Source organism: Falco cherrug, chromosome 8 (genome assembly GCF_023634085.1).
Source record: "Falco cherrug isolate bFalChe1 chromosome 8, bFalChe1.pri, whole genome shotgun sequence".
Classification (NCBI taxonomy): domain Eukaryota; kingdom Metazoa; phylum Chordata; class Aves; order Falconiformes; family Falconidae; genus Falco; species Falco cherrug.
In genome coordinates, this window is record NC_073704.1 from 14,747,840 (window position 1) to 14,775,414 (window position 27,575).

The following is a 27,575-nucleotide window of genomic DNA, read 5'->3' on the forward strand; positions in this document are numbered from 1 at the left end:
AGGGGCTGTTCTCTACCACAGATTAATGAACCTTTACCCCAGATGGTTCAGTTACTGGGTCTTGTAGCTTAGAAAGTACTGGAAAACGAGTGACTTTAAAACAAAGTAGTTTTTCACTTCCTACGCTGAAATATAGATAAAGTGAGTGTTTCAAGTAGTAAGTTTGAAAAGAAAGTGTGAGGATTGGAGTCCCTCCTCATACCAGCTCACTCAAAGGATCAAATACCAACACTGTGTTGTCAAAGTTGGATTTATTAAGTCCCGATAACTAGAAAAACTAAAAGGAAGAAGGGAAGGTTCTTCAAATCCCTCCTTACAGGGGGTTTTGAACTACAGGTGCTGGGGTGTCTCAGAGTAGAGAGCATATTCTTCTGGTTCCCGTGCTGCCCTTTTGCTCTTCCTTTCTGTTGCTTCGCGCTGCCTTTGTTTTCTTCATGAACACTCAGCAACAATTCCCCAGATGGTTACACATGACACTTTTAAAGGGAAGGGTTGGGAAGAAGCATTTTGGATTATCAAAAGGTTTGCATGCACTTTCAGAAATCTTTTAAAAAATGAAATGCCACACGTTAAGTTGAACTTCAGAAGTTATGTATGCAGCTTAAGAGAATAAACTAAATAGAAGTTGGTAAACTTGTTTATGAAAGGACAACAACAAAAGTACCTTTTGGTTTCAGTACTTGTCTAGGAAAAAAAAGGGCTTTTTTAAGGTTTCTTTGAACACATAAATATGTTGTAGTTATCTTACTGGCCTGGGAACAAAATTCTGAGCAGGCTTTTAGAAACCGTTTGCCTCAGAATAAGCCCTTGTCCACTGCAGGCATGATTTCTTTCTACATCTTGTATATATGTCTTCATCTACTTTTTAAAAATGCTTTTGTAAACTGCAGTTCAAAATATTTTAGCATACCATGACTTTTTTCCTGTTCGTTTCAATGGGAAGGAAGTAAAAAGTTTCAAAGCTAGAGATATTTGCATTAAAACCACCCTTTGTACCCAAAAGAAACACGTTTTATCCGCTAAGGAATATTCCTGTCTTTTCTTAAAGTTAATTTGTAACCACATTTAAAATTAAATCTGTATGCCTGCAACTGTGTTTAAAAATCTTGGCCCAGAGCAGAAAGGAAATGCCTGAGACCTTAAACTTACCTGTATCTAACAGGTTCCATCCATGTATTTCTGTTTTCTATTAATACATTGGAAAAAGGAAAATCTATATTAAATAGTACACAATTACATTTTTTTAAAGATATTTTTTCCCCAGTAGGCATTCTTTCCTAAAAGATGTTGAAAGTATAATTTCTTTATATTTTCAATGTGAAAATATTTTAAACATGACATATGTTAAATATTTTTAACAGGCTGTATTTGCTGCTAAGCATTTAATTGCAGAGGTTAATTACTTGTAATTTCTGCTTCTAGAAAATAATCTGTGATCTGTTTTAAAAACAAAATACATAGTATGGTTGACTTTACTTACAACTTCAGAAATAATGTGCATTTGTGTCAAGGCAGCATTCGTTCCTGTGGAGTTTTTGTGGGTAGCCTTAGTGGAGATGGATGCAGTCTTTTAAATTTGTCCTGTGTGTGAACAGAATAACAGTTTCCAGAAAGGAAAGTAGGTCTTAGTCATATTGTCTTTCCAAGGACAGCTATGGTGCCTGCATTTCTGGGTCTTACTTTATTTAGTAAATATTATGGCCAGTATTTTGCATCTCTTCTGTTATCAGTTAATTGTGGTCCACTTTGCTGTTTGCAGGTTTGGATGTCAGCTGGCCAAGCTCTGCCGTCTGAACCTTGGGAGCTTTTGATTTGCTTCATTTGTTTGAACTTGTTTTCTTCCACCTGCCTGCCTTTTGTTTTACAGATAGGAAAGTTAGCAAAAAGTTTCTCTGTTCTGTAAAGAAAACCTGAAATTAAAAACTGAACAAAGACTGCTTTGTTTAGATTCAGTACATGTTCTTTGTTGCTCCAGGAAAAAAAAATAATTCTGCAAACTCGTGCTTGTTGTGGAGGACTTTTGGGTAGCTTCATGGACCTTGTTGTTTTAACAAGTCCCAGTGATGATTTTATTATGTTTCATGATTTTTACTGAATTTAACTGAATGACATGGTTTGATGGTCTTGTTGATATTTGCCTGGACATTCAGAAAGCCAAGATAAATGGGAAGAGACTTTCTTAAGCAAACAAAGAATGGGATTAGTCCTTCATCTGGTCATTGTTTAACCCTGGTCTGATTTTCCCCTCAGTACCTTTGGAGTTAAATGTGAATTTCCTTTCCATGACTGTAATGTAACTCAACCTTAACCCTGCAACAAGGGGAAAGCAGTATCGACTGCTAGCTGTGTTAGTGTGTATCTTGGTTTAGAAAGGAACACACCACCTGGCAGAGTAAAAGGAACTGGAAAAAGTCAGCGGTTTTGGTACTTGTTAGCATTTGACCATCTTTTCCATCGTGACCTTTCTTCAATAAATTTCCACTACCTAGTTCCCCACCTTTGTCCTCTCCATTAATTGCACTTTAAGAGTTTGTCTCTTTTGCCGAGACATTTACAGTAAATAAAGGTTAACAGTATAGATTTTTTTTTTTGAACAGCAGGCTCCAGACATTTAAATGTGTCAGACTTGATGATAAATTGATGTAATCTCTAATAATGACATAATAAGAAGGGTAAGTACCTTTAGAATTCAAAAGGGATCCTGCTCTTACCATTTCTAAAGCATCCCTGCCTGATTTCAACTTTTGGATTTTTATGGGGCTAGAAGATGGATGCCAACTTAACAATCCTATTAAAATGACAAATTTGCTTCCTTGGGGAAAAAAAATATACTTAAAGCCCATTTGTTTTTATTTTCCCTTCTTCAGGTCCGATGATGACAATGCAGATGACAGGAGTTCCAGGGTGACCAGACTTTGCACTTACTTTCAGCAGAAATACAAGCACCTCTGCCGCCTGGAGCGGGCAGAATCTCGTCAGAAGAAATGCCGGCATACACTCCGGAAAGCCTTGCTGCAGGCGGCCAGCAGAGAGCCGGAGCGTGCTGGGCAACTGATACAAGAACTCCGAAGAGCTACGTGTGCTCATACCAGGTCAGACCTTCCCCTGTGACTCCAGTAACCCGGGGTCTGGACAGGGTGGAGCTGGGCAGAGTATCCAGCAGCTGAAATGTTGAACCTTGAAACTGGTAGGCATGCACAAGGCAGAAAAACCGTGACACACAAATGCCTGTCAGTGGAGTGAAATAAATACGGCACACAGTGTTTTCCATGAAGACAGACATTTCTCTAGCTTTGTGTTTTGAAATGTGGATTGTTTGTTCAGCAGTATCTGGGCCCCATTTCTTAAATGTCACAAAAAAAGTTAGTTGCTTGTTAAAATTTATTCTTATTAATTGATCTATGTATTTTGGCTGCCTTCAAATATCTGGTACTTTACTAAGCCCAGTTCTTTAGAAGGTGTACAGCCTGGTCTGCAGTTCACTGCTTCAATTCAGATTTTGTTTTTCAGACAGCTTTTTTTGAAAAGTCTATACATCTTCTTAATTATCTTCCCAGCAAATCAAACTTCAGCTTATGCTTTTTGTTAGATTTAACTCAATCTAACATTAAATGAAATTTGGCAACAAAATAAATATCTTCTAACAACTCTGAAGGTTACCTTCTGTGGGAATTCTTTCTAGATAATGTCAACATCCCTCCAGCTCTTGGCATACTGAGAGTTGGTTGATTCATATTTGTGCAGAAACAGAGCAAGTCTGAACCCTGACATTATGTCTGGGATATCAGCAACATCCTTTTGCTGTCATGGTTTTGCTTTACAGGATGTGTGTGTAGGGGGTAGTGGTGGGCTAACGTGAGAGGCAAGCTGGATGGAGCAGGGTACTTAAAAGTGTATTCTGGTTATGGGATGGTTTTGTTCCCAGACAGTAGGCTGTGGTTCATGATAGTTGGAGGGTTTATTGTTGGGGACACAGAGTGATGCTGAAGAGCTGCTTGGAGGTGTAATGTAGAGGTACACTACTAGTTTATGAAGTTGTGTAAATATCTCCAAACTTAAACTACAGCAAAACTTTGCCAGAACTGGCAAGCTCTTGCTTTTTTTTTTTTTTTTTTTTTCATTATCTTGCCTTTTATTACACAAAAAAGATTACGTTGTTTTGGGTAGACTTGCAAAGCCAGGTGTGCCTGTCATCACTGCTCTGGTTAGTTTAAGTAACCACGAAGTCTTTTCAGTTATTAAATTTTTCACAGGAGTAATATTGCTAACTAAAACTTTGCTCAGTCAAAGTGCAGTCAATGACAGAAATGGCTGAAGGAAAACAGTCAGGCTACAGACAGCTTTTTGTCAACCTAGAAAACAACATGTGCAGAGGTGAAAGTCAGCCCTGGAATCTCCAGCTTTCTCTACATGAAAGGTGACAAAGGCCTTGAGCAGGCTAACACCAAGCGAGCTGTGTAACGCTTGCAGTACTCGTGCACACTGCTGTCTGGTCGCCTGCTTGCAGCTCAGGCTCAAAGCATTGAGGCTGTTGCTGAGGAAATGCTCAGCTTTGGGCACCTGCTGGTGGATTGGGCTGTAGCACGTTGATGAAGAAGAGCTTTTACCCATGTTGAGCACGCACAGGCTCTGCCACTCCAGAGCTCAGTCTAAGTTTGTCTGAGCACATGCTTGCATGTAAGCTCTGGCGATGCTCGGCATGTTTTGTTTTATGAACAGGCTTAGAAGTGCACTTGATTGCCCATGGAGGCATACCCAATACATTGTATTCTAAAGATTGACCTCATTTTAAGCGTCACCTGTGTTGACACTCACCTACTACTGTCCTTGGCTCTGTTGCTGGGTGTTGTAATATTTAGATGGTAGTAGCACACAGCACCTCTCATTGCAATTAAGGCCCTGTGAAATAAACAATAATCCTGTTACAGCAGTCACACCTTCACCTGTCATTGACATCTATTCTGTATCCCTGTATGGAGTCTGGTAGTAGTGTGCACCTATCTGGATCGGGACACACACACGTGTGTTATAATTTTTCATCCTTCTGTGCTACATTCAATGCAATAGTTGTGCCAAGTAACGAGATTGGGTTTTTGTCTCTAAACTCCTTTATGCTTTTTTTTCTTTCAGCACAAGCCAAGCAAGGCAGAGAGATCCAGAACCAACAACCTGTTGTGGGACTTCAAAGGGAGAACAGTGCACTAACAAGGCCCTTCCATTCACCAGGCATTGTTTTCAGCGTATCCTCTTTAACTCTGTTTGAGAGTTGTGTTCAGGCGTGGAAGCTGTTCTGTTTTAGGGTTTTTTGTTTGTTTGTTAGGTCTTTGCATTGAAAAATACATTTTCACAAAGGAATATTTATTTGTTAGTGTCTCATAAACTATTTTGCTTTTAATTTGTCTGTGTGATTTGGGTCTGTAGACAGTGAAGATAAGTAGTTTGCCACTGGAATCTAATATAGTCACATTATTTTACTTTGTAAGCTGTATTTAGTGGGTGCAAGAAACCTTTACAAAAACAATCATCTTTTGCGGATGATGTACAAGCCACGTGGCTTTCAGCTTTGTTACTTTCATGCAGTTCTTGGTAGGTTCCAGTAGACTACCTACCTATGAGCGGTTTATGGAAACGAGTTTTTATACATATTATAAAAAGATGGCTTACACTGACTAGAAAGGTGGAAATCTGATACTTTGCATTGTTTGAAGAAGCAGAATAGTAGGAGTCACAGAGTCTGTATTCTAGATGCGAAAGAATTCCCAGTGCTCAGGATTTCAAGCAAAGCCTGAAGAGGGTGTCAAGAGTCAATGCATGAAGATCGCAGAAAGGAGGGAGCACATTAGATGTGAGGTTTGATTCTGAAGATTATGAACAGGCAGACTTCTGACTTGGAATACTTAAGAATTCTGTAGACTTCATCTTTTTTGTTTTTAGCTGAAGACTTGAACAAGTGACTCCTTTTGTTAAAGCTTTTGGCTTTGGTATTTTAAGTGAGTGGTGCTGATCTGTTCCAGTTGCTGTCAGACTGCAGCACCTTTTCAGTCTTTCTGGTTTGCAGATGCCTTGTTTTTGTTGGTTGATTTTTGCAGGCCCCTTAAAAGTAGTTTGCACAGCAGTTCAAAAACTCTATGAGAGAGCACCGTGCCGTGCAGCTGTGTTTGGGGTTTGCCTCATGATTCTGATTTTTTTTTTTAAAGTTTAAGTCGTCTTGCTTCTTGGTGTGGGTAAAGCAGAGACGTCAAAGCTAGTGATCTTGCATTTGTGCCTGTTTTTTCCCCTTTGCGTTTTCTTCTCAATGGAAACAGTCTCTCTTCTAAAATGAACAAGCTCTTGGTTCTGACTCATCTGTCCAAGTCTTCCATCTGGACTTTTCTGCAGGTTTTCCATTTTCTTTGTCCTTTCTTTTTGTGTTCTAACATTTCTTGAACATGCATTGTGATGTTGAGGTCTCAGAACTGTTCAAGATGGAAGGAGTACTTCTAATGTTGTTTGAAAAAACCCAATGAAATATCTGTTTGATTTGCTGTAAGTCTGGAAACATTTTCACTCCTGCAAGGGATTTTTCTGAAGGAAATCTCAGCAAGCTTACAGTTGGATTTACTTGACCTTTCTGTCTGATTGCACATCTTTTTTTCAGAGGAGCAGGAAGGATCTTGAAACTTCTTTGTGCTCTAAAGATAAATGCCAAGAATGTACCTTAAAAGACTGAATTAAGAAATACTCTTTTCTTTAATGTTTCAGTATGGATTGTCATTAGTCTGTAAGGAAATAGTCCTGTTGACTACACTGTTCGAACTGCTACTATTGATCTATTGATTAAGACTCCAGGAAAAGGCTTCTTTTGGCTCAGAACTCATTAGTGAAATGGCTGCTTCTATAAAACTATCTCAGTATATAAAAATCATTAGAGAGTCTGCATGAATGCAGTTTTTCACTTTAAAAGTTGGGTTTGAGCCTTACCTAGCTTTCAACTTGAATAAGAAAGTTCAAGTACTCACTAAAAATAGCATCTATGGACAGGTAGAGTTGAAGGCTGTGATCTTCATCAGATTGATAAATCAAAGGGCGTTCCTCCATCGTTGCCTCATGTGTTATTCCTGATGCAGAAATGCACAGATATCTTATTGAACCGTTCTCAGCAGCTCTTCTCAAGTTGCACAGCCAAGTTTGCAGATGGTCAACAGTGCTCTGTGCCAGTTTTTGACATTACACATCAGACACCTCTGTGTGAAGAACATGCCAAAAAAATGGTAAGTACAAAGCCAGAACTGTTACTATTTGTCTGTTGGGATGATCAGGAGTTTTAACCCATCTTTCTATGAATTCTTGCTTGACGACTAGCAAGTTTATAACTTAAGAGCTCATTTCCCTTTATTTTTCTTAAGGAGAACATGCCAAACACTTCCAATTAGTATAAATTATGTTGTGAAAAGTTTTACATGGTTTTGAGGGTATGATAAAGCATGCATGAGAATATCCTTCACTGGAAAAAGTTTGATTCCTGTCTTGAACAAAGATAGGAGAAAATCAATGTGAGAGATCCTGTGGTCACTTTATTTGGGCTCACTCCTGGCCCTTGGATCTGAATATAGTATGAGTGTGGTATGCTAAGAACACTGCATCTCAAGCAGTCTTAGTTCCTGGGACCCAAAATATTTTCTAGAGGAAGTGTAGATAGCAATTATAAGCATACAAATAATGGTTTTGCTACTTTATTTACCTTTTTGGTGACTGTTAGAATTTATCTTTAACCTCCTTCAGGGATCTGTGGATCCCAGAGGAAAAGCAGTGGCCTGCCACAAGTTGAGAAAATGCAGACATGAAGATGATGTCCTCTGCTCACCTACTTCTGTCCTGTTCCTCCTTCAAGGCATTAGGTGTAAAACTCCCCCTTTTTTTTTTTTTTTTTTTTTTTTTGGTTCTCTTGTTAGGTTGTTGTGGGTTTTTTGTTAACCGTTTTTTCCCACCCATTCCAATACTTGTGAATTATGGAGTTACCTGGATTAAAATGTGAGGGTCTGAGCTATACAGATTTGTATGGGATTTTCCCCCCTCTCCCAGGCAATCTTCAGTGTCTCTCTCTTGGTTTACTTCTGTAGTACATACAATCCTCTGCCATTTCCAGTATGATGGCAACTGAAAACTGGCGATGGTTTGATTTATTTTTTAATTAGTCAACGATTGCTGTCCAAAAGCAATGAGGCCTTAGTTGTTTAGCCCCATCCTTACCCTAGCCCTACAGTATTAATTCTCTTTCCTCAGTGCTAGCCTTCTTTTATGGCAGTGGGCACTTGAGGATGCTAACTTCAGCTGCTGCACACTGTCCCCATTATCACCACCTCAAAACAGTGCTCAATCTTTGATACTTACAGGAATACTGCCAAAGTTAACAATTTTGCTCTGATTTAGTTAGGGTTTGCTATGATGATTTTTAAAGTGACACTGCCCAATCTCCTATTTAGCATACATCATAATTTGGTCTGTGTGATTTTTGCCATTGGGATCAACAAGGAAGGAAGCAGCTTATTTTTTGTTACCTTGCCTGGGTGCAAGCTAGCAGTCTTTCTTGCATTACATGTGAATGTCTGTGGAATGGCCAGGGGGAAAAATCAAGGGGAGTAATGCTCGTTCTTAATACGCTCCCACTGCTATTGTTTTAATCCCAAAGGACAATTTCTTGAGAGGGGACAGCTCCCGTAAAGTTCAGCACCAGCAGCAGAGGAAACCCAGGAAAAAAACGAAGCCACCTGCACTTACCAAAAAACACAAGAAGAAGAGAAGGCGAGGCCCACGCCGGCCTCAGAAACCCATTCCTCCTGCAGTGCCCCAAGGGAACCTCACCATGCCTGCCAGTGTCTCACTGCCAGTAGAGATGCCCCACATACGGTCAGTGGTAGCCTGGCCCCAGTTGCCCACTGCTAGCTTGAACGTTGTCAGTGAGCACTGTAGAAAGGTGTGATATTGCTGTGCTGATCAACATATGGAGTGGGGCTAGAAATTCCACCTCCTTGTAACTGTTGGGAAAAAAATGCAACCACCTTGGAGTGGGTCATTTCAGATTTTAGCAGTTATTGGGTTGGATGGGTAAAATGTGTTGCTCCTGATCTTATGTATTTAATCAAAAAGCGAAGTGTTTAGCTTCCAAAAGAAACTTTCTAAAAGCATTTTTTTCCTAGATGATGGGGGTGGGGGCAAAGGTGTGGGGAAACACCCATTATAGATGGATATGCATCGGCAATTGTCATTTGGAGGAATCAGAGTTGAACGCGGGGGACTAACGGTACTTTCTGTCCAGGAGCCCCTCCACACCAGAGCTGAGTGCCGATGAGCTGCCTGATGATATCGCCAATGAAATCACAGACATTCCACATGACTTGGAATTGAATCAGGAGGACTTCTCTGATGTCTTGCCGCGGCTGCCCGATGACTTGCAAGATTTTGACTTCTTCGAAGGTACCATTTTATTTTATTTTATGCTAACATAAACACAGTCAGTGAACTGAAGAGACGAGTGGTTTCTAAAATGCATTTTGAGGGGTTGCTTGCTTTTCTACAGAGGTAGTAAATTCTAGGTAAGGAAGTGTGTATTTGCTTTATTGTTGCTTTGTGAGCTCTGAAGTAAAGCAGACTTTAAGAAGGCTGGTGTGTTCTGCTTGCTGTTATAATTACTGCTCTGAAAATTCTAATTGGTTTAGTATTTTAATAATTCATTTTACATTTTTACTGCCTGTCAGTGTTGCAGTTTAATCAAGAGTATTCTCAGTAATGGCATCTTTCTGCCATCGAGTGGGGCTGGAATCACAGTCAATATTGGCCTTTGATAAAAGGAGAAGAGAGTGAGAATAACATCATTAAATACATTTTTGAAACTAGCTTTTGATCAGAATGGTATCTGAATTTCTAGATTATAAAGCTCAGTACTGATCACATATAACAGAGAAATTAGAACAGCCCAGAACTGGGGTATGTGATTTCTTTGGTTGTTTTCTGATATGACATAACACTAGACTGTGTTTGAGTTGAAATTAACCTAAATTACACTGACTATAAATTTTAGCTCCAGTCTGTAATGTGGTAAGTAGAAGGGAGTTTGTGGACTATTTGTGTTACTGCAGCATTGAGGAAAATCTTATTTAAGCGTTTTGTACTTCAAGTCTAGTAAGTTTGGGAGTCATATTGTATTGGAAGAGGAGGGCAGAGAGAGGGGGTTCCCTTGAAGAGGAATGTGTAATTTCTTGTTTTTCTTACCCTGCTTACCCAGTAAACACTGGTGAATGAAATTTTCTGTGTACCGCACACCATTCTAGAAGGTCGTCATACACTGCAGCTCTGTACTGAACTGTGTACATCTGCATCCTTAGAGTGGCAGTGCTGGGCTCATCTGAGAGGAGTGTGCTAACTTCTGGTGTCCCTGTTTCTGCAGGTAAAAATGGAGATCTCCTTCCGACTACAGAAGAGGCTGAAGAGCTGGAACGGGCCCTACAGGCTGTAACTTCTCTTGAGTGCCTGAGTACCATTGGAGTACTTACACAGACAGATGGTGTGCCAGTTCAGGAGCTGTCAGATAGAGGGATAGGGGTGTTCTCTACAGGTGCCGGAGCTCCGGGAATGCAGTCTTTGAGTCGAGAGGTTAACACGGATTTGGGGGAGCTGTTGAATGGGCGTATAGTACATGATAATTTCTCCGGTCTGGAGCTGGATGAGAACTTGCTCCGTTCTGCTACCTTGTCCAACCCACCTACGCCCCTGGCAGGGCAGATCCAGGGGCAATTCTCAGCCCCAGCCAACGTCGGCCTTACTTCTGCCACTCTGATAAGCCAGAGTGGCCTTGGGGAGAGAGCCTTCCCAGGACAGTTTCATGGACTTCATGATGGCAGCCATGCCTCCCAGAGGCCCCACCCTGCCCAGCTGCTGAGCAAGGCAGATGACCTGATCACCTCACGACAGCAATACAGCAGTGACCATTCACACTCCTCACCCCATGGAAGCCATTATGATAGTGAGCATGTGCCGTCTCCCTACAGTGACCATATCACATCCCCTCACACCACATCCTTTTCTGGTGATAACTTGGCAGCTACCTTCTCAGCAGAGATGCCCATGATGGCACAGCACTTGCTCCCAACTCAGCTGGATGTGCCACTTAGCGGGGTGGTCAACCCCAGAACTCACTGGGGAAATCTTCCTGTCAATCTTGGGGACCCCTCTCCGTTTAGCAACCTTCTTGGTGCAGATGGACACCTCCTGTCCACCTCCCTGTCCACACCACCTACCACCTCGCACTCAGAGACCACACAGCCTGCCTTCGCCACTGTGACCCCCAACAGCTCCAGTGTGCTTCCGGGGTTACCGCAGACCAGTTTTAGTGGCATGGGTCCTGCCTCTGCTGAACTCATGGCCTCCACCTCCCCTAAACAACAGCTCCCTCAGTTCAGCGCAGCCTTCGGGCACCAGCTGAGCTCCCACAGTGGCATCCCCAAGGACCTGCAGCCCAGCCACAGCTCCATAGCTCCTCCCACGGGCTTCGCAGTGACCGGTGCCACCGCTACCAGTACCAATAATGCATCTGCGCCCTTCACCACCTCCAACTGAGCTTGTCTGCCTGCCTTCGTGCAGGTAGATGGGGGACCTGTGTTTTCTATCTTTCCTTTTTTCCTTTATTTTTTCTGTCCTCCTTCCCCCCCCTTTTTTTTTTTTTTTCTTTTTAAGAGGGGGTTGAGGAGAAAACCCCTGCTTCAGTACTGACCAGGGTTAGCCCTCTGTGAACCTTGCTGTAACGTTCACATGTGCTTGTTATGCACCGGTGCTCATTTATTGCAGGCAGGTTCACTGTTCCCCAATAATTCCTTAAGGATACAGCACAGTTACTGGATGTAATTGATTTTAGCAGTAAGACCTAGAAATGGGAAGATACCTCAGATTACTGATGCATGTTACTGTTCCCTAGGGTTTGGATCAGTGCTTGCCATCCCATTAGCATCTGGTAGAAAGTTTTCCAGTGGGCAGAAGTCTCTTGATTATTCTTAATTTTTTTTTAGTTTACTTTTTTTCCAAAGGTAGCATCTGGCATGGAAAACTTGGCTGCACACATTGATTTGAGAATGGTGCACTGAAGTCCTAAATCAAGGTCATAGTTCAAGGAAGAGTTTGGCAGTTTCTTAAAATAGTCTCTTGACCTCTTCTGTGTGCGTGTGTGTGTTTGGGGTGCAGGGAGCAGCAGTTCCTTTTCTTCTTTTGGTGAAGAAGTGGGCGTTGTCCCCTTCCAGAACTGGTCCCTGTTCTTACTGCATGCTGACTTTTGGTTTTTTATGATGATGATTTTTAATTCATTGAGCAGCAAGGGGATCAGTTGACTGGTTGCCCAGAACTCTGAAGGCTGATATGAAGTTAGCCCAGGGAAAAAAAGAAAGAAAAACGGAAGCATTGAAACATCATGGATTAGCGAAGATTCCTGTGCAGAAGTTCCCTCCCTTGCTGAATTACTGTGGCCTTGTAGCATTGATGATTTGCCTTTTCAAGTGTGGCTATGTCCGGAACTCCTTGCCTGACAGGCTGACAGGTATTTCCCAGCTGAAAGTGAAAGAATTTGTTGGTATTCTGCCCATCCACACAAGTCTAGGTCAGACCCTTAGGTAAATTTCAAATGGATGCATTTCTCAAATCATGTCTAGCTACTGAGACTTTCTTGCATAGTTTTACCCCCTCGGGAGCCATATAGTTTTTTTGACACTTGTAGGGTTTGATGCTCTCTGTATGGGAAGCTGAATGTATGTAAGGAACTAGCAGGTACCTATCAGCAGTCGTGGCTAACCAAAAGAGAAATCATTAAAGCAAAATATATAGAGAATTCCTTCTGCTTGCAGGACAGTGTTGCTTTTAGTGCCCACCTGCTAAAGGTAGTATTCGGACCCTTTGGTAGTAATGTCACTTCTTAAAGAAAGGAGTCTGCTAGATTGTAGATTTTTAAAATTTTATTTTATGTTTTTTAATCCAAGAGAGAACAGCAGCAGAAATTCTGAGGTGTTTACTGGCATCTCTTATCAGGAAGGGGGAAAAGGAATTTGCTTGTGACTCTATAGGGCTCAAACTTGCTACTATATTCTGACTTTGACTGTAAAAGTAGCTCCTACTTAATATAACAAGTCTCTACTCTTCTTGGTTTATTTCTGAGATGCAGATGAGAGAGAATAGAAAATCCCACATTTCAGTCTCCTACTGTAGAAGACAGATTTCATTCTACCTTACAGTAAAACATCCTACCTGCGTGTATTCTAGTCTAATTCAGGAAATTAAGAGATACCAAGAACATGCGATAGGGAGGCCTAATAAATTGTTTGAGCAAGAGATCATTGAACAAAGTTTAGTCATTACATACTCATTTTGTTAGCAGTCAGGCCCACACCAAAATCTCTGACCCAAACCTTTCCTTCCATTTTGCTAAGGAACAGAATTTAAACAGGATAGGTCTTGTGTATTCTTACTGTTGTAGCAATCATACTATCCCTATTTTCTTGAAATATTTGTCCTTCTTAAATATAAAGGAGTATGGATGATGCATATGTCCTTTTCTGAAATTGCAAGTGTATGTGGGTGGAGGAAAGAAAAATGATTTTCATGCTTCTGTTGTTATGAAGTCCTTATTTCATACTTGGTAAAATAGATCTTAATAATATAAGCCGAATATTTTAAAGTGGTGATTTAAATATGTTTGTAACATTTAAATGTTTTTAAATCATGTAAAAAGTTGAATTGAAGCCTATGAAATCCTGCTTTGTGATTGTCCTGCTGATTGAGGAATGCCCAGTGGTATTGTGAAATGAGGCAAATCTGACAAGGCATTTATTTATTTTTGTATTATGTTCCCCATACTTTGTTGAGGAGACAACTGTTTGATTTGCAAATGATTTTCGTTGTGTCCGTATACCTTCTTCGATGTGTTTGGATGACTGGCTGAAAAAGAGTGGAGAACTAGTATACCAAATGGTTAAGTCTTTAATCTGCTTGTATATTCACGTCATTTCAGAGGATGTTAATTTCTATAAATGGGTTTCAGGACTTTGGTCTTGAAATCGTTCTTGTGCCCGTCAGACCTTTTAATGAAGCTGCAGCTAGTGCAGAGCGTATCTGCCCCACATCACATTTCTCTTTCTTAGGAAATGCCGGGGGGGAAAGGGAGGAGAGGAACTGAGAGACAAGGTCTGCTTGGTCACGTTGCTATAAATTATGGAGGACCTCTTTGGTCTTAGGTCACTGTGAGTTTGTACTGGTCTAACTCAGAACAGAACCCAGCTCCTAATCTGAGGATTGATTTCGACAGGGAATTTCAAAAGCTGTCAATGCTGTGTGGGTCTGTAATTCCCGTTTGAAATCAGTGGCCGTTACGTACCTGCATTCCTTTAAGGCAGCCTAGGATATCAGCTCTCTTCCCCCACTTAGACTTGGTATCCCTTGATGGCTCTTCCCTGAAAAGTGACTACATAACATTTTTTCAATGAGCAAACTAAGTTTGCAATAAAGCTGCACTTTTAAAAATAAACTTCCATTTGTATACATTGAAATAGGAATCCCTCTGTCCTGTCTGACACAGAGTTCTGAAATGGGCCACCACTCTTGCCTTTTCCTGGTTCACCTCCCAACTTTTCACTGCTGCCAATTTCATGGTTGCAGCCTACCAAGCAGTTACGGGTCTTGATCTTAGCGTTAGGAGGTTGATCATTGCAGGTGGGCTCCTACCACCACAGAACCTGGTGATTTCAGTGAATCAGTGTCTTTCTGTTGGGTGTGATAGGTCCAGTCTGAGAGGTATGTGCAGCCAGAGATGTTTCATGCCTCTTCCTCTGGAAAATACTGCAGGTCTGGTTAAGGTAGTCCTCAAGGCTGTTATTTATGTGGTTCCCAAGTAGAATCCATGCCATCTCACAAAGGTTTTTAAGTATAATCTCCTTGTATAGCTATTAGCACTCTGATCACCCTTTCACCAAAGAGCCAGTGTAGCAATTTCAGTCCATTGATTTGAGATGGTCGATACCTGTCGTGCCCTTTATGTGTTAACAAATGGAGTAAAGCTAGTTGAACCTAAAAGCTAATTTCTTTACATAAGATTTGAGTTCTAAAGAATTAAAAAAAAAAATTAGACTTAAAGTACCAGTAACATAATTTTTGGTAATAGTAGCACCTTAGTTAGTCTTTGTACAAAAGTACTTAACACAAGATGAACTTTGGCAGTGTACAGAGGTTCATCAGGAACAGTCTCATGCTGGTCTGGTGTGTAAGGCGTTCTGTAAGATACAATTTGATGTTTCCTTTCACTTAGGAAGACTATGCCAACTTTGAGGGGAGCCATATGCACTTAGATACCTCAGAGTTGATTTGTTCTTTGGCCTCGTAATTACTATGATACAAGAAGATGTACGTATGATGGAAAAGGTGCATCGTTTTGTCTCCTCCTGCCTTCCAGTTCCTATAGGTTCTTGCTTGGTTTCTTTCTCATTAGTAGCATGCTTCTGTCTATGGTTGGGCATAAAGGCTTTAAATCAGTAATGCTGAGAGCACAGTTGCAGGTGTGCCTCAGGCACTGTGGAGAAGGTGGCAACAGCTAGATTTCCCACTTCATTCAGCAGGTTAGTGAAATGAGGATTTGTAGTTCTCATTTGAAAAGCATTGGGAGGCCCTGAGAAGCTGATCACTTCCAAGGCAAAAATCAGAAATGGTGCTGCAAATACAAATGCAAGGAAAAAATAATGTCAGAGGAGAGTCATACTTAATAGCGAAGAGAAGCCAAGGGAAGCGGTGCTTTTTAGAAAGTTTTGAGTTTGGGGGTTTTGTTTGTTTGTTTGGTTGTTTTTTTTCTTGAGGGAGGCGGGTATTGAAATAATTGGGAAGTTCTGTTGTGAGCTGTTAGGCGCAGTGTGATGCCACTGGCTTCAGGGGCACGGCCAAGGCGACGGGCCTAGGACTGAACCTGCTGACCAGTAGCCAATTTCAGTTTGAAGCTTCATTTTGCTGTAACCACATCTAAATACACTCTGGGATTGAATCTGTTTGCCAGGAAAGAAGAATCTCATGAAAGGAGTACAGTAAACAGTGGACAGATGTCTCCCCCGAGAAGCTGGCCCTGGTGGTTACATACACGTGGTGGTAGCCGGCTTCCAGACGGCGTCTCCTCCCTGAGCTCCTGCAGCACCGTGGCTGCTGCGTTTCCCTGTAGGCACTGGCTGGGCTCTGGGGGCACTTCTCCCTGTCTCTGTGCTGCAGCGAGCTGAGTCCGCTGGTGGACAGTGGTGGACAGTCTGAGCCTTTGGGCAGGGAGGAGAGAAAAGTTTTTTAGAAGGGCCAGCTAGCTGCAGTTGACCCTTTCAAGACTTGTAGGGCACAGTGATGGTGGCAGGAGGTCTTTTCAGCAGACAAACAATAGAAAACTTACCTGCAGTGATCTGCAGTGAGGTGTTTGTGTGGCTGTCCAGGCAGCTTCCCTGGTGGGATGTTTATTTTTGCTTTTGTATTTTTACCATTACGTGTGAAGGAGTCTCCTGTGCAGGCCAGTTGCAAGGTCCAGTGGTGGTGGAAATATTAACTGAAGGAATAGTTTTAGGCTAATGTGCTGACCAGGTCTCTTTAGGTCTTTCAGATCTTTTGGATAACATTTAATGATGGGGGTGTTGTGGCTGCTTCTTGTACCTCCTTTATTTTCTTCCTCTCTACATTCTTCATCATTCTTTCTTTCATTCTCCGGTTCTTAGATGCTTCTCCAACGTAAGTAATGCCAACCAGTAAGTCTTCTGTGGTCCTGAGTGAATCTGACTGTAAAATGAAAAGGAGGAGAGATTCCTGCAATTCATAACATACATTTTGGATGCTAGAATAGCAGTGTAGTAGATCAGAGTGTTTCTCAGATCAGTAAGATGGTGTTTCACAGCACACTGATACGGCATAAACTAGACTCTGAGGGTGCAACATTGATTGTGGGAGTGCACATATTGGCAGTGAATGTGCAGGTATTTTTACCAAGAGTTTACCTTCTTACAAGTTCCTCTGTTGAGAAGTGCATCAGTAGAAAGCCATGAAGAAAAGTTTAAAGTATTCTGTTTAATATCCACAAACTGAAATAAACATAAGGAGGGTTGGTGGAAAAATCTGCATTTGTATTTACATTGTTAGGAGAGGTCTGGTCATGAGGGACCTTAGCTCTATCAGGTAAAGCTTTGGTTTTGTCTTTAAAACTACACAAAAACAGTGTTGTAGGAAAAGAAAAGTTCAGTGGAGAAGAAGGCGTTATAAAAGATATGTCTTAGAACAATTTTCTCGCTCGTGTCTTCAGCCTTTTTTTTAAAAAAAACCCCACAAACAATAGTGACTGTTTTGGGAGCTTTTCCCTTTGCTGTTCTGCTACTTCTCATGGTTGTTGGGTTCTTTGCTTTCCCCTATTTTACTCTGCTTTCACATACTCCTTCTCTGGCTACTATGGAATAATGTAGTGGAAGCATGAGAGGAGAAAGTGGGTTTGGCCATGGGTTGCCAGCAATAGTTGAAGGCTTTCTTTTTCTTCTCCTTGAAGTAAGTGTTGGCACCTCTTCAGTCTACTGTGGGTCATAGAAATCGGTTTAGAAGTGAACAGGATGAAACTTGGGGGTTTGACCTTAAAACTGTACTTACCTGAGGTAGAAAAATGCATTCTTCCTACTCCTACCCCTCACTAGTCCCCCAAACACACACACAGAGTGAGATGTCCAGAGTACCCGCGTATCGACTGCATGCGTGTGCTGAACTTGGTCCAGTAGTGCTAATTTTTTACCTGCTTTCTGCTGTCAGCCAGCACCCACAGGGGCAAACTCTGGATAGGTAACGTTCCCAGCTATCCTCTGGAAAACTTTATTTTTGGTGCAGATTGCTCTGATGTAGCTGACTGCGATGGCTTCTACCTTGGAGTGGGCTGATTTACCCTGAAATGACTGTCTAACCTGCATCTTAAACAGTGTAGTTAGTTCCGGTGCAAATAGATTCATTCTGAAGTGATGGACAGTTCGATTCTCATGCAAAATAGCTACATCCTACCAGAAGGGGTTGAACCAGTTTCTCTGAACAGTGATGACCTTCACTGTACAGTTTTGGGTATGTCTCAGGGATTCCTTGTGGAAATAAGGGCAGTTAACAAAAAAACAAAAAAAAACAAAAAAAAAAAAACCACACACAAAAAAAACCCACAACAAAAAAAAAAAAAAGAAAAAAAAAAGAAAAAAGTAAATAGTTTTAAAAGTAAATACTAATTTAAGGTAGAGCGTCACCTAAGTGAGAGCGTAAGAAGGAGAAATCTTTGTTCAGTTTTGTAGTCCACGGTGGTTTGGCTTAGGGACTCTTTCTCTTCTCGGGGCTCTCATCTCAAGTTCAACATACAGAATCTTTTTCATCACGCTCAGCTTTAAACTTTTTATTTAAAGATACCCTTCCCCAATGAGCTTTCAGAATACTTATTGTAGATTTTAAGAGAAATGGTATATTAATTTATGCTATTAACATCACCTCATAAATTATAAGTTTTATACTAAAGCTGTATTGAGTGTAATGAATTATGTTGCATATGTGTTTTTAATAGCTATAAAATTATATACAAGCTTTTTTGGAAAAACAAACTAGTGAAGCACCTTTTTACACTGGATCTTTGCCGTGTCAAGGTGTACAGCTATTCTTTGCTACCTTGCAGATATCTATATCTATATATAGATATATATATATAAATAAAATAAAATGGTATCCTGTATCAACAAGCATAGAACTCTTTTTAACCCTTATATTACTGTTCCTATAACTCTTTTTAAATTTTGTTTTGAGTGTTCCATTCTGCAATAATTTATCCGTGGTTTGTACCTATGATTAGAAATTTAGTTACAGGGTAAATAGATCAAATTGAAAAAATCCAACTCCTGTAGCTGGAAGTTGTGAACCAAGTTTGTAAGACCTTTTCTTTTTTTTAAATGTATTTATTTCCAGTTAGCTCTGTGAGTTGGAATTTGAAAAGTCAGAACATTAGGAATCTACAGTGTCTTATTCAGGAATTTTCCCTCTCCTTTCCTCACAAAGGAATTCCCACTGTGACTTATAAATAGAATTAGACTGCTTGTGTGCATGTATGTATTATATATACACACAAAAATATGCATTGGGGGGGATGTATGTGCGATACGAATGTGTATATTGTATGTAGGTCATAGTTTTGTAAAGAGCAAAGTAGTCGAGAGGTGATGGAATGTATTGTAGAAATGTGATTATTTAGTAGGGGGTTGTTAAGTCCTCACTGTTGTATAAATAACTGAAACTCTCTACTACATAATCTTCTGTTATAAGGCTAACTCTGATATCATGTCAATTTTACTGTTTTTTAAATGAGTTACATTGAGCCCTGTTTAAAATGCCATGAAAATACCAAGCTCCCAAAGACAGCCTTTAAATAAAACAAATGGGGGAGGAGGAGAGATGGGAGAAATGAGTCATGTTTTTCAGGAGAAATTGAAATGGGAAAGCTTGCATTCGGTGGGATGGGGAGGCACGGGTATTGCTCTGTCTTTGCATATTAATACCCGGATCTCTTAGGGGCTGACTTGGAAAATGTTGTCAATCAGTGTACTTGTGTTTTCAAATTAGGCGGTTAGGGGCACTGTTTGTCGAGTGATCTCCATCTATAAAAGGATCTTGTCTTCAAAGTAGATTCTTTTCTTTCCTGGTGGTCTTTGCATATATTAATTTTGCCCCCAGATTGCTGTTGTGGGATTGCAGAACAAAATACGCTTTCAATCCAGGGAGTTTCACTTGCGCTGTGAAATTCTGAATTCAATTATGGCCACTTAACTCTTTTTTTTTTTTTTTTCCTGTCATTGGAGAAGGAAGATTTCTTTATGGGAGTTCTCACTTGAAATTGTGAGAAGTCAGAAACATTCTTACAGATTGGCTTACTCTTCATACTGTTCTATTTAGGCTGGAGAAAGTAACCTAATTGTTATTTATTCATACAGTATCACTTTTCATGATGATGATCCTGTTGACTTTAAAAATCTGTTTAGAAAAACAGAGCTTCCAGTATTGCAGAGACATTTGGGTTTTTTTGAAGGCTTTTTTTAAGCAGTTGCAAATCAAATCTTAATTTTCAAAATTTTTTTTAATGCCCCTCCTCGGTATGTTGATATGCCCCCCAGGTGTCCCTCCCCCTTTCCTCCTCCCCGCAATTCGTTTCTGGCACATATGCATACAAGTGAAAGTGCAGGGAGGTGGAAGTTGTTAGAGGCCTTTCCTTCTCTTTAGTGGGTGGTAATGGGAGTTAGCAGCATACATCTTTATGCCTTCATGGGGAAGAATAGACCCATTTTTGTGTATACCTGTACAGAGAGATTTATCTGTATATGAGATGTTGGTAGCACTTTGCTGAATGTGGACTTGCCCTTATGATGTACAATAAATAAGTATGAATGCAATCAATCTAAATCTATATATACCTGCATACAGATGTATAGATGGAATTTACGTTGTATCACACACATGTACATTAGTTGTAACATGAGTGTGTGAGCTAAAGAGAGACTATCCATGTGACATATGTGTAACAGGTAAGCACTTGTGCCAAACAAGGTTGTTTCAATTCTTCTGAGGGATTTGGATGACATCAGTGACTGATGTGAGCTTGGTCACCATTGATTTGTGTTACCTCAGCCCTCACAGTGGAGTTTCCTTGGTACGTTTCTGCTTTTGTTTATTCTATAGAAATAGTTGAGGCCTCTTGCAATGCTGACCTCTTCTGCTTCCCTGCTCCATTGCCTTCATTCCAGCTCCTCCTCGCCCTTCCATCTCTAGTTTCTCTTGCAAGCAGCAGTCAGCTTTAATGGCCCAATCCAGCTCTGCTTATGCATTAGGCAAATTCTTTTGGTGGCTGTAGTGGCAGCTGAATTGGGCCCTGAGCACTTGCTTGAACTTACACAGATTTTCCTAGCTATTCAATTGTGCTTGAGTATGACTGCGACTGATTTGCAGATGAACACAACCTTTCCTTTGAACCTGATGCAAAGCTTCCTAGCATATTAAAAGGTTAACTCAGCACCGTATTTTAGAGGTAAATGTTCAAAATGAGGAAAATGCACCCCAACCACCCCCACCCCACCCCCGAAAAATTATCTTCACTTTTCAGCCCCAGGGAGAAAAAGGGAGTTCGGTTAGTTGTTTCCTGTAACGCATGCAGTAAGCAGAAGGCAGCCCTGTCTCTGTTCTGAGCAGTGGGGTTGTCATCAAACATATCAAGAGAAACACAGCTCGTTATATTTTACCATTAAACAGATTTTGAAACGAGCTGCAGAGTTGACCATTAACATGCTAGCACTTTGCATCTAATTGTGTACTGAATGATCTTGCTTATGCAAGTAAATTGTGGGTTTAAGTATTTTATTTTCTGTTTTCTGGCTAAATGGAGCTTCTGTATCCTTTTAGCAGAAAGCAGCTGTCAGAAACCTGGCCGGTCACATTTAAGCACTGTTGAAACTCCTGGCTAACTTAGGCTTCAGTGTCAGTGGAGAATGCTGCTCCAATTCTGTCATCGAGCTGTACCGCATTCCATGTTTTCAGTATCGATATGGCATGATTTTTCTTGGCCACAATTCAGCCATGGAATTTTGTCTTCCTTGCATCTCTTTTTAGAAAAAGGTAAACCGGTGTACCGTTCCATCTGAGCTTTCATGCAATCATATACGACAATTTCTATAATACATATGTTCGGGCGTGTGTCTGGGTATGTCCGTGTACTGTGTGTGTATAATACCTAATTATATGCACACGTATATTATGCTATTTCAGTTTATGTATGTGGAGAATGTACGTGTTGGTTCTCCCCTGATATATACTCATGCATACGTATATTAAATATGTATATAGGGTGTAGATGTCCTGCATATACATGTGTATATGTTGCGAACCTTGGATGGCAATTTTTCCCCCCACTTTTTGCAAATTGCTGTCCCTATGACATATTTTTCACTGAAGCTGCATTATATAGAAGAAATGGAGAAATGTGTTATCAACGTTTTATTTTAAAAAGGAGACTGAATTACCGAAAGCCATTTGTAATTGTCTTTTGGATTTTTACTAGAAGGGTTGTTACTTTAAAAAAGGAAAAGGTAAAAAAAAAAAGAGAAAACAAAAAAAACAGAAGCAAGCAGACAAGCCCTTACTCCCACCATCACTCACATAGGCATAAGAAAGAAATGGAAACACAAGTTTCTAAGTATTTATTTCCTTTGGGGAATTCTGAGGCATACTGTAATTGCATTCTGCCCCATCCCCCTTTTGTCCAATTATAATTAATGATTCATGGTTTCTTTTACACAGCTTTTCCCCTCATTACTTCCGTAGATCATTGTTCACCTCCTACATTCAATAGTGCTGATATCACTAAGGAGATTTCATGTCCTTCTGTCCTTTTCAGGAGAAATACCAGAGCATCACTATTGTGTTACATTTTAACATACTTTGTGGAGGATGGATGTTTTTATTGAAGATGTCTTTAACAAGTCTTTAACTTACTTAATGTGAGAAGCCTTCATTGGAATATATCGTTTGTTTGTTTCCAACTGGTTTCTGAAACTTTTTTCACCAACAGATTAAGTAGTTCCCTTCTTATTTGATGCCTGAGATTTCAGGGTTTGGGTTTATTGTTGTGGGTTTTTTTTTTGATGTTTTTTTTCCCCTCCAGTTCCCCAAAATGTTTGTCTGCAAGTGGAGCAAAACAGATGTCAGAATCTCAGCTAATATTCTTTTGCAGTTAAGGGTAAATATCTTTATCCTAGTCTTAATAAAAGAGAAGGTGGCAGAAGGACAATCCAAAGTGCTGAGAGGGAATGCTCGCCCTTTTTAAGGCTGTCTCAGAGAAGTTTGTGTTTGGTGTCATTTTAAAGGTAGCTTGATCATGCTTTGATATCAGAAACAGCCTTGTAACAAAGAGCCTCGTACAGTTGTTTGGCCACTAGAGTTTGAAATGTGAACAAGTTGCAGTGGGAAAGCAAAGGTGAGGCAGTGTATTTTGAACCAGTGAATTGTAGCTTGCAAACGTACCTGATTTTGAAGTAACTGCATGGTAGCAAGGATTAGCAGTCTCTTACACCCCTTCCTCCTTCCCTCTCATCCCTGACACGTATTTGGCATACCGTACATTGGGAAAAATAAACAACTTGCTCCAGCAAAGCTAAATCCACTTAATGACTGCTTAAAGGGAACATACAAACTTGCATTGCTGCATCCCGCCTCATGGTATTAGCTGGAAGACTAGCTAATACGCACAAAAAGCCCAGTCCAGGTTGCTTCTGCAGATGTGTCTAGTTTGGAGAGTGTGGTGCATGGGGATGCCTGAGAATAAGGGTCCCTTCCTACAGGGTCCCCGGCAGTGATAGTAACTCACACTACTGCTTCTAGTGCTGGAGGCTCACAGACAGCATTCCAGGGGCGGGTAGGAAAGCTCATGTTTGTACTTTCCCTTTAAATAGGAAAGGTTGGCTCACATGTTCCTCTTACTTCTCAATGAATGTACTGTATTACCATTTAAAAAAAAATAATCAATGAAATGATAATAGATTGGTCTCCTTTTGTTATCTGGTCCTTGTTTAATTTGTTTAAGGGTTTTTGTATACAAAAGTTTACATTTTTATGTATATTTTTCTTGTGTAAAAACTGATGTAATATGTGTATAAAACACTGTATGTATTATCTGTATATAGTGTGACAAAATGATTTTCTTTCTTTCTTTTGGATGTATTAATAAATCTTGCTGTGAAGTAGCCACGCTTACTATGATGAAACCCTCTTCTCCAAGCCATTTTGCTATGTCCAAGATAGATTAATGTTGCCCAGGCTGAAATCTAATCCATAAAGTGATTTTTATTTCTTTTTGAGACGTATCCTAAGTACAGTTATTAAACTGTCCTTTGCTTAGATAGCTGTAGAGTCTGATTCTGCTTTTGCTGTTCTCTATTGCTTTCTAATTACATTAGCTAATTAGTTTTGCAAACAACCCGGGGTCTTCAGTCTCAGTCCTGATTCTAATTATAGTGCTTTCTAGCGCTGGATCACTGGCCTGGAGACCAGATCCTCTTCATCTTGTTTTCTGGTTTGAGTTTGCAGAACTATACTTAAAATATAATTTAAGGGATAAAGGATAGAATTTTGTCTTCTATGTCATGATGTTTTCTGAGATATACTCAGAAATCTGTATTTATATACTTGGAAAGTATATACCTGCTTCACCACCAGAACTGGGAAGTTGGTGTTTGGCATTATTTGGAGGATTAGCATGTGGATGAGAAATGATGGTTGCGGAGGTGCTGCGTGGGGCTCGGGTCAGTTCTCGGTCAGGGTTGCGAGGCCAGGGTATGCATGTGGTGACCACCTGGATTAGTCAGGCTCTGGGAATCACCACTGCCTTGTTCGGACCCAGCCAGCTGCGCACTGGAGATAAGCTGCTGTTCCTGCCACCTTGCTGGGCTGGTGTGAACTGGGCTGCCTTGGCTGGCACTGGCCTTCCAGTGCTGGTTTGGCTCTCAGGGAGCCGCTTTTCCACAGGAGCCTGCAGGAGGTCTTCTCTTCGGACAGAACTGCGCCTTGGACACTTTGCAGTAAGTAGATGGCTGCTGCATCTTCCTCTCACCAGTTGTTTCATGAAGTCTTCTGCTTTGCTTTCTGACTTAAAGATACGTGCTTCAACTGGTGTTTGCTTTGCAACGTGTTTGAGGTTGTGACTTAAAAGGGAAAAGCACTTGTGTCCTAGGCAAGACCATCTTCCAGGTTCTGTTTTTCATAAGCAGTCTCACTTAATGCTGATATGATCATCAGGATAACTATTGGCAGAGATTGATGAGAAGGGAATTCAGTAATTTGACTTTTCTTTTTAATGAATGGTGGCCCGGCCATTCTAGACGGTGTAATTAGAGCGGCATTTCACAGTGCCTGGTTGTAATTTAGGCCGAGAGATAAGCGGTGAGCGTCAGTGAATGATGTAGTCTTCCACGCTGACACACACTGCAAAGGTTTTTGGCAAGCTGGTTTGTGCTTTAATACCTTTCCTTCCTGGGAGGTGGGAGTACACCGAAAGTGCCGCATCGGACATTTGTCAAGACAGAACGATGACAAAAAAGATCAGATGCTTAAACAAAAGGAGAGTGCAGCAGCATAGGTTCAGTGCAGTATGGCTGCAGAAAATCTACCCCATGCTTGTGCATTCTAGGGAATTTTCAAGGTGATGGGCCTCTGAGGCATTTGGACACTGTAGGGGTAATAGTGACGAGGCAGTTCTGGGCTGTTATTGAAGCAGTGCTAGCTGTGCATGGGGATGTTGCAAAGCTGACCCCAAGGTGCTCCTGTCTCAAGTAGCATTCAGAATGGCAAGAAGTGGAAGAATTTATTCTTACGGAGAAAACAGTTGTTAAAAATCTGCTTTTAACAAAACAGCAGAAGTTGCTATTTGGTGTAAGATTTGAGGCCACAATGAGGAGTAAGGTGGAAGTTAGGAAAATGGGATGTCTTTTCTGGGGATGACTCCCTGGCAGAAGCAGAGTTGCCTGGTCTGGTCCCGAGCTGGGCGTTCTCCGGGATGGGCTTAATTGAGAGACGGGCTGAGAATCTGCTGCTAAGGCAGAGACCAACTGAATCACCTGGGGTTTATTTCCCAGCATTTCCATGAACAACAAAGAAATGCTGCTCTTAGAAAATGATTGCATGACTCTCAGTCTGAAGCTTTACAAAAACAACCGGTCATTTTTGTAGTGCCACATTTCAAAACACAAATAGGTTTTGTTTGAAGTATCAATTCAGGAAGATTGTGGTACATCTTTCTTTATATTTTAACATTCCTCTCAAGGTCCAACAGTAGCCTTTTAATAGTTGGCAATTATTTTCTCAGGAAAGCTCATTTTGTTTGTATTTGAAAAGCAGGTGACATTTTGTTACAAGAGCGAGTGTTGCTCTTGTATTCAGTGAAGCAATTGGAAGGAGAAACCATTATTAAATCCAGGGGCTGGCTTGTCTGCAGAGGTGAAGACAACCTCTCTCTCTCCCTGCAATTGTCCCATCTGCAGGAAATAACGGGCCGTCTTCCACGTTGCCCCCTGAAGCCCACACCCCCAGCCTGCAGCTGTCAGGTCTGAATGGAAGATATAGGATGCTTGTTTTAAGGGGCTAAGAGGTGATGTGTTTACTGGCATAAGCTTCAGCCCAGGAATGGCTGCCTTGTTTTGCTGTTATTGCTGATCTATGACTGGTATAAGGTGACAGTGAAGGGTCTTGGTACCACTGAATCTACTAAGACAATTGAAGTGTTGGTGCTAAAAATGTCCCTGGAAGCAAAGTAGCTTTGATATTCAGATGTGTTCTTGTGCTTCTGTAGGGGAACAGCCATACAAACTTTCTATGCCCGCATTCCATAACTCCCTTGACAGATGTCCTTAGGAACAAGAGGCTTGCATGTCCTGTTCACCCCTCATGTGTCGCTTACGATGGCTGATGTAGCCACCAGTGTGGAGAAGAGTCCTGTAATGTGAACTCAGTCTGGCTCTGACTGTTTCTGTTTCTGCTCAGCTTGTGCAACAGCTTCAGGTTCCTGCCTGTTTAAATTTAAAAAGCAAAGCCTTTGCTTTCATGCTGTGCGACTCTCGGTGGAAGAAACCCCCTGCAACCAGCCAGCAACTGTCCTAGGGGGCTCTTGCAAATGTGATTTTCAGGGCCTGCTACTGTGATGCCTACCAGGTAGCTGACACTGGTTAGGCTGCTGGTACAGATGTAAAGGCTGTCAATGCTGACCAATATTTCCTCCTCATAGCTTCCTTGTGTTCTGCAGCTCCACATTTTCTGGGTGCGTATCATGGACTTCAGCCACTTGCATCTTTCCCATTGCAGTCATGTTGATGCAGTGGGGCCCTTTGCAGCAGGAGAGAAAGTGCTGCAGTGAGAGGGTCTTCCAAGCTGCAGACAGGTGCTGTGAGCCTGTGCTGTGGCCCTAGGTCTGTGACCCAGTAAGGCTTGCCAGGAGCACAGCTGGCATCTGGTGCGGCACCCTCCCCTGCCTATATAGTCCTTCATCAGAACATCCGTGTGGTACCTGGTACAACGGGGTATAGCTCATACTAAAAAGAACTTCACACATGCAAAAAAATCTTGGTTGCTCTTGGGGTTTAAGTGTGTTGGAGCATTTCTCTTTAAGCTCTGGATTTCTTGCACTGAGGTTTTGCGTGTACCGAGAGTGGCAGTGGTCATGAAGAAATGCATTGGGCCCAGGCTCCAGCTGGAAGGGTGGCAGCAACTTTGCCTGATGCAGTGGTGCCAAAGCACTGGCAAGAATACAGAGGATGACTTATGTCAGATTTGCACCGGTACTCTGCCAAAGTTTGATTTTGAGCTGTGAGTCTCGGTTACAGTGCTGCCACATCAGCAGAGCTTCTCCATGTTTGTGCTGGTGGAATTTGTGCAGAACTAGACCCTGGAAGTGTTCACAGATATTTCCTGAAGTGACTATTGTCACCATTTATTCTTGGGTACCTGGTTACAGCTTCCCTGTGTCTCTCCAT

General features: G+C 41.3%; 1 protein-coding gene across 3 annotated transcripts in view; it reads left to right on the forward strand.

Annotated features, from left to right (window-relative positions):
* INO80D (INO80 complex subunit D) overlaps positions 1-23,962 on the forward strand; it is a 46,740-nt gene extending 22,778 nt beyond the window's left edge. For all 3 annotated transcript variants that reach the window (XM_005442798.4, XM_027810557.2, XM_027810558.2), the window contains 6 exons: positions 2,868-3,092; positions 5,131-5,240; positions 7,117-7,250; positions 8,669-8,886; positions 9,296-9,453; positions 10,424-23,962. In XM_005442798.4, coding sequence (XP_005442855.1) covers positions 2,868-3,092; positions 5,131-5,240; positions 7,117-7,250; positions 8,669-8,886; positions 9,296-9,453; positions 10,424-11,592 — 2,014 coding nt within the window. In that variant the 3' untranslated portion in view covers positions 11,593-23,962. The remainder of the gene's footprint in view (positions 1-2,867; positions 3,093-5,130; positions 5,241-7,116; positions 7,251-8,668; positions 8,887-9,295; positions 9,454-10,423) is intronic.
* The last annotated feature ends 3,613 nt before the right edge of the window (positions 23,963-27,575 follow it).